This window comes from Gavialis gangeticus, unplaced genomic scaffold, assembly GCF_001723915.1.
Source record: "Gavialis gangeticus isolate Ggan-Ray unplaced genomic scaffold, GavGan_comp1, whole genome shotgun sequence".
Taxonomy (NCBI): domain Eukaryota; kingdom Metazoa; phylum Chordata; order Crocodylia; family Gavialidae; genus Gavialis; species Gavialis gangeticus.
The window spans coordinates 31,329,729-31,336,812 of record NW_017729008.1 but is presented as its reverse complement, the minus strand read 5'-3'; the positions used below and the strand labels follow the sequence as shown (position 1 = coordinate 31,336,812).

At 43.2% G+C, this 7,084-nt stretch overlaps 1 protein-coding gene across 4 annotated transcripts in view; it reads right to left on the bottom strand.

The window, feature by feature from the left end:
* The window catches only part of SEPHS1 (selenophosphate synthetase 1), a 46,360-nt gene that overhangs the window by 13,003 nt on the left and 26,273 nt on the right, over positions 1 to 7,084 (bottom strand). For all 4 annotated transcript variants that reach the window (XM_019509551.1, XM_019509548.1, XM_019509550.1 and 1 more), the window contains exons 7-8: positions 2,638 to 2,737; positions 875 to 1,087 (exon numbers count right to left, since the gene is read on the bottom strand). In XM_019509551.1, coding sequence (XP_019365096.1) covers positions 875 to 1,087; positions 2,638 to 2,737 — 313 coding nt within the window. The remainder of the gene's footprint in view (positions 1 to 874; positions 1,088 to 2,637; positions 2,738 to 7,084) is intronic.

Genomic DNA, 7,084 nt, shown 5'->3' with positions numbered 1-7,084 from the left:
AATCCTGGTCTCTGCAGGTAGCCCCCAGAAGCAGCCTCTATTTCTCTCTTACCAAGAGCAGTAAGGCTCTGGTCAGCTCAACTCAGACCTGGTTGGCCTTTCTACAGAGGACTTCTGACAGGCTGCAGTTTGCAGAGAGCACTTAGTTTCCAGACTTCCTGCTTCACATAAGAGCAAACTATCGATCCTCCTTCCCAGTCACCCCACAACAACAAGTAGTATTTTTTGACAGACTCTAGAGACCAAGTATTGATCACTACTTGGAGAACAAATTCCCTTTTTATGGCTAGAGACAATCCCTCCAAATCAGGTTTGGGGACACAACAGAAGATAATGAGGGAATAAATGTATATTGTTTGCATCCATGCTGTTGATAGGGAAAAAGGTTTGGACCCCAAATCATGAAGTGTAGCATTAAAATCCACATACATTTCTAATGGAAAAAGTGACTTGATTGGCAACCATCCTGTGGGCAATTTTACTTTTGAGAAAACAAATTGTTGCCTGTGCTACGCCAGGCACGTACTCAGTACTGTATTCCATAGTGCACATTTCAGAAAACGTGTTTTTAAAAAAAATTCAGATCTTGGAAATGTGAAATGTTCCAGATGTTCCAGTCTGGAGGTTTTATAATATATAATGTCTCATAAGGAAGAAGTGAGACAATCAAAATAGCTTGGTGGTTTGGAGACCAGGCTAAAAAAATTAATAAACAAACAAATAAAAATAATTGTGAACAGTTGCATGGCTAATGCTCACTAGTTCGGTGGCATCCTAAGCCAACTGTGCTTCAAAAAATGCAACATATGGTGTTCATGGCTGTGCCTTTTGTCCTGTTAAATTCAAATGGGGGAAAAAAAATTAGGTCACTCACCTGAAGTCTCAGGACAGGTACCATGCATGAGTCCAAACATATTGCCACACGCCTTGCTAACTGCAGCCATCTTGGCTAGGACAGGGAGGTTATGAATAACAAAGGACACCTCATTTCGTTGCTGTTTGGCTAAGTTCTGTGCATGCCCCAGAATACCAAATCCTGTGATATCTGTAGCTGCATGTGCATTAAAAGTGTGCATTAGTCCAGCAGCTGAAAGAGACCAAAAACAAAAACAAAAACAAAACAAAAACAAAATCAGGGAAAGTAAGATTTAGGAATACCACAAATCAAAATGGAGTTGCACACCTTTTAAATAACCGTCTACCCTCCCAATAAGAACTACAAATCCTTTACATTTTCCAATGTGAAAGTCAATTAAAACATTAGATCACCTGAAATTCACAGGTACTGCATAGATTCTTTTTGAAAGTGACATTTATGTTGTTTTTAACATATTACACTGAAAATCCTCTATCATGTCAAATGCTTAAATAAGGTAAATTTAAGAGCCTGTTTTACTAACATGTCTTACTTACACATATTAGTAGTCTGAAAAGCTGGAACTAAATCTAGATCCAAAAATTTTCCTCAAATTTTGGAACAGATGCATTATGAGTTAACAGTTTCAGTTTGACCTACTAGTTGCAAATTTCAGTCAGATTAGGTTATTCCCTTCCCCCAACACCTTTTTATTCTTTTAAAGACTTTTGATTTGGGATCTGCAGATTGTATTCTGATAGCCTAAAGAAGAGGGAAAGAGAGGCAAAGACATAGACAGGCAGAATCAACTCCATAATGCTCCAGCCTCCCCACTGAGGCATTCAAGGAATTCTTGAGCATATGCAACTGCTGAGCTCCTGGCTGGGGGAAAAAGACACCTCCATACGAGGACAATAGCTCTAGTTAAAGAACATTTAAATGTTAAACGTGACCTGCAAAAGAGAGTAGTAAAAAAACCAAAAACGTTTCCACTTTTTTTGGGGGGGGGGGGTTCTTTCTGATCTACAAACAAGACCTGAAAGAGCTCTTTTGCACCAAAAAACAGGTCATCTTTTTTTCCCTGGAAGATGATGTGAAAGAATGAAAGTCTAGTAAGACGACATAACAAGTACCATGTGAAACCTGAACAAACGAGAGAGTTTTTTAAAAACACCTCGGCCCCTTCAATTAAGGGCTAAGGAAAATGCCAAATTCAATTCTCTGTTCTTTCAAAGGGACCTCCAACAAAGAGAGAGAAGTCATGGCTTGACACTTTTCCCCCCCTGCTTTCTACCATAGAAGAAAAGAAACCACGCACTACTTTTTCAGCAGGAGGGAAGAGGGGGGAGAGGAAAGAAAATGAAAGGAGAACATAGGGGGGAAAAAAACAGCCACAAAATCTTGAATTCAAAGCAAAAAAAAAGAGATGTAAAAGTTTTTTGTGAAAATAAAAATCTTATAGTTAACCTGCCCTGCCTTCAAGAGGAGAGAGAGAGAGAGAGAGAAAAGGAACAAATACAATCTCTCTCATTAAAATCTGTACCAACTCATATCACTTCACCCACATGAGGCATAATCATCTCCAGCAACATTTGTGTCTTTACTTTGTAATTAAGAGTATGTTTGGTTTTTAATTTCCTTGTTTCACATGTACTGAATAAAAGAAAGATGGGGGTGTTGGTGGGAAGATGAACTGATGTAGCTTATTTCACCATGGCAGACAGCTGAAATTAAATGTGGATTGAAAACAAAATCAACACACACACTTCTCCTGTTCTCACCTGTTCTGTTGAGCCTTGCCATATTCATCATTGCCTCCTGGTATGCTAGCTCTACATCTTCTTGCGTTACCACCAGTTTGATTTTATTCCATTTTTCTGGCTAATGGATGGAAGAAAAAAAGAAAGAGACATTCTGTTTTCTTAGTTTTGCGGATGCATAGTTTAAAGCGCATCCAAAATTTATGAAAAACTCTTAGTCCAGGATGTATTTACACTTTTGTGATACTTAGGTTTGTTTTAGAAGGCTCAAGTTTTAAAGTTAAAAGATTGTAACTATGAGCATGTTAATAACAATAGTAAAACTATTGTCTGTAGGTTTGCAGAAATATAAAAAGAAAAAAAAAAAACTTGTTTTATACTTGATTATCCTTTTGTACCTAGATATTGCAGGTAATTTAAAAATATATCACATGTAGCATTAGTGCTCTACAAAACACACAGGTTGGGCTAACCTGCTCTGTAAACACCACCCTGGTTGAAAAAGCAGGACCAAAAGCAATGGCTCTCAAACTGGTTTGGGTAACAGACCATTTTAAAGTTTAGTCTACCGCTGCTGCATACCCCTATGATTGTGTGTTACAGAAAATAAAGTACCACTATGTCACTACAATCAAACTGTGGCCTCTCCAATGGCTGTTTAATTGTTCTTAGCTTGTCCTTCCTTCCCCTCCCCTATTTTGCTTTTTCTTCTTCTGCTCTCATACCTTCGATGGTTTTCACTAAGCACAGCAGTTTAAGAAACACTGGCAGAAGAGAGAGGAACTTTTTAGCATACCCTGAAACAAACCCAAGCTCTTTTGAACAAAGAAAAGGAATGATTCCTAATCTTGTGTCTAGGAACACTCCACTGGTAAACAAGCTCGACTCCAATAGATGAATGCTGCAGGGCACAGCACATTCTCCAGCTAGCGAACTACAATCACAGTCATCCTGTAAGTTTGATTGGGCTTTTAAAGCTACCTTCCTTTCCCCGCCCCCAGGGTCTTCAGGGAGTCACTCCATCTTCCGCCCCTTTCTAATATCACATGCTAACAACAAATGGTATTTATATGAGCCTTTCATCCTAAATGATCCCAGAACACCTGGTGAAATGAGTGAAACAGTCAAACAGAGACAACGCTTTCATGACTGAAATGACAGATACCACCTCTAGGAAGAAAAAAAAAGAAAAAAAAAAGAAAATCAGTTTTACAGCTCAGAGCAGCGCTACAAAACAGACAGATGATGGGAAGGGGGAAACATTGTTTTTCAGTTGCATAAGCAGGACAGGGGACTGAAGCAGACAGAAATATAACTTTCCTAGACAGACTTTAGCTGGGACATCACTTTTTATAAGCAATATTTGAATAACCATTTAGCATTAACCAGCATCTGAAGGAGGGTATTTCTAACAGAATCCTCCCTCTTACACAGGGGTAGGCAATTATTTGGACCTGGGGCCACATAAGGAGTTTTGATGAGCTGTGGCAGGCTGGGTCAGTCCCCTGCCTCCCTCTCGCAACAAGTCAGCCCTATCCCACATAGGGAGATTTGGTATGGGCAGGCGGGGATCACTGTTTAGGACCAGGATGGGCAAACAAGGCCAGGATCATGGGGCCACGAGAGCATGGGGCTGGGGTCGAGCTACAATCTGCTCCCTGCATGCCCCCTGCCCTGTGGTGAGGATGTGCATTTGCTTGGGGGGGGGCAGGAGAGCAGGTGGGCTGCCCAGGTGCTAGGTCCCAGGAGCTGACTGGGGGTGAGGGAGGAGGCATGTGCCGCACAGCTTGTCCAGATGGTGTGGTCCTCCGGATGGGGCCAAGCCCTACCTGGCGCAGCCCTTGTCACATTTTAGCTCGCGCCTGCTGGTCTGACCCCAACCAGCATGCACAGCTTACAGGCGGGGCTGCTCCCAGTGCAGCTGCAGCCACCACCTGGGTGCTGTTTGGCTTCCCCTCACCTCCAGTGGTGGCTCCTTCTCCTGCTTCAGCTGGGTGGCTCCTGCCCCAGCGTGCAGGGCTCTGGCTCCAGCTGCTGGCTGGCTGCCTTCCATCCACTCTGCTTGCCTGGCACAGAGAGCTGAGTGGGTGGAAAGCAACCGGGAGCTTCAGCCAGGTTGCTCCTGCCCCAGCATGTGGGGCTCCAGCTCCAAGGTTGCCTTCCATGCACCCAGCATGGGTGTGCAGAGCAGGTGGAAGGCATCTGGTCAGGAGCCCCATGTGCTGGGATAGGAGTTGCTCAGCTGAAGCTTCCTCCCCACCCAGAGTAGCACAGCACGACCAGGAGGAGCCGCTGCTGGAGTTCTCTGCTTAACACCTTCCTTTTTATCTTTGCCTACAAGTGACAAAGCCTACTCATATTTCTTTAATACGGCATCCTTTCACAGGCTGATTCCTGTAGCCAGGCTTTGCAAAAACCTCTGAGTATTTCTGGACCATATTTAATATTTTAAACTTACTTTCTTACTCTGCAATCTCCTCTACATTCAAGTCTTACCTTCTCAACTATATCAAAGTTGTTGTACCATGCACACACACACACACACGCGTGCTCTCAAATATTTTCCATTACAAAGCCATACATACCCCTTCAGAAACTAGATATATACACGACTATGTACATGATAGGTAGTATTATAGCTTTGGTTTCTCGCCTTCCACAAAAGAAGCCACAATATTGGTGTATCCTCAACAAAATTTTTCTACCACAGAATCAGAAATTATACACTGTTTACATGCAGCAAGAGGATTGATTTCATTTCTGCCTCTGTTTTTCACAATAGAAAGTGCTCTGCTTGACAGTCAAGGGAAATTAGAAATGCTTGAATTATGTAGAAATTCAGAATATCCTTAATTTGCAAGTCTGTATGTCAGTGAAACAACAGATGTGAAAAGAAGTTAGATTATGCTCAAAACAAACTATAATGAAGAACATTTAGCTATTCCTCAAAGATTTTCAGAGTCTTTTCTAAGGCCCCAATCCTGCCAGCTAATTGGCAAGGGTAAAACTTTGATGTTGAAAAGATTAATTTATTAAATGAGACCTTCACTGATAAACAAAACTATCTTTTTTTTAACAGGCTATATTCCAGATTTGATGTAGACTCTTTAGAGAAAGGTTTCTTTCCCACTTTTTGCTAGATTTATGGAATCAGAATTCATCTGATAATTTAGTGGCCGACAGCCAAAACAAAGTAGGTTCCAGCTCACCCTTCTGCGAGACTATTGGCTCTGCAGTCCCAACAGTAGTTAAGATGCATCTTTTTAAAATGTAAGTTGAAAAGTTGCAATTTTGAAAATGCATGCAGAGCCAAACAACATAAGCAGATGCCAGGTTTACAATCACTTTTCAGTTCAGTAGCTTCACTTTTGCCTAAAGTAACAGATGGAAATATTTCTGTGTACACAATGCAACTAGAGATATTTTACTTAATTCAGTGTAATGGGCATGGCATATAGAAATATTTCCACGTGCATGTGGGTAGCGTGGGGTAAAATCTTGGCCCCAGTGAAGCTGACTTTAAAAGGTAACAGAGAGAGGCAGTTAACCATGTTAGAAGTCAGGCAGAAAGTTGGGTAGATTTTCACCTTATAGACTTGTGAGAGCCCTGCAGGGGAAGTGATGTTGATGGGTAACCAGCATGGGTTTGTGCAAGGCTGATCCTGCCTGACTAACCTGGTCTCTTTCTATGACCAGGTAACAAAGAGCTTAGATGTGAAGGAGGAAGTTGATGTCATCTTCTTGGACTTCCAGAAGGCCTTCGACACAGTGTCCTGCCCAATTCTGGTGGGCAAGCTGAAGGACTGCGGCATTGTCGAATGCATGGTCACATGGGTGGCAAACTGGTTCCAGGGGCGCACCCAGAGTGTGGTGGAGGACGGGTCGATGTCGACTTGGGAGGGCGTGGGCAGCGGAGTCCCCCAGGGCTTGGTTCTTGGGCCGGTGCTGTTCAACATCTTCATTAGCGACCTGGACGAGGGTGTGGAGAGCACCCTGTTCAAGTTCACTGATGACACCAAGCTGTGGGGTAAAGTGAATACGCCAGCAGGCAGGGACCACATCCAGGCAGACCTGGATAGGTTAGAGAAGTGGGCAGATCTGAACAGGATGTGGTTCAACAAGGACAACTGCAGAGTGCTGCACCCAGGGAGAGGGAACCAGCATTATGGTTATAGGTTAGGGGCTAACCCTCTCAGCATCACAGAGGCAGAAAGGGATCTTGGAGTCACGATTGACTCCAGAATGAATACGAGTCGCTGATGCGACAAAGCAATAGGCAGAGCCAACCGCACCCTGTCATGCATCAACAGGGGCATCACTAACAGGTCCAGAGAGGTCTTGCTCCCCCTCTATGCAGCGCTGGTCAGGCCGCAGCTGGAGTACTGTGTCCAGTTCTGGGCGCTGCACTTCAAGAAGGACATGGAGAACCTGGAGAGGGTCCAGAGGAGGTCCATTCGTATGGTTGGGA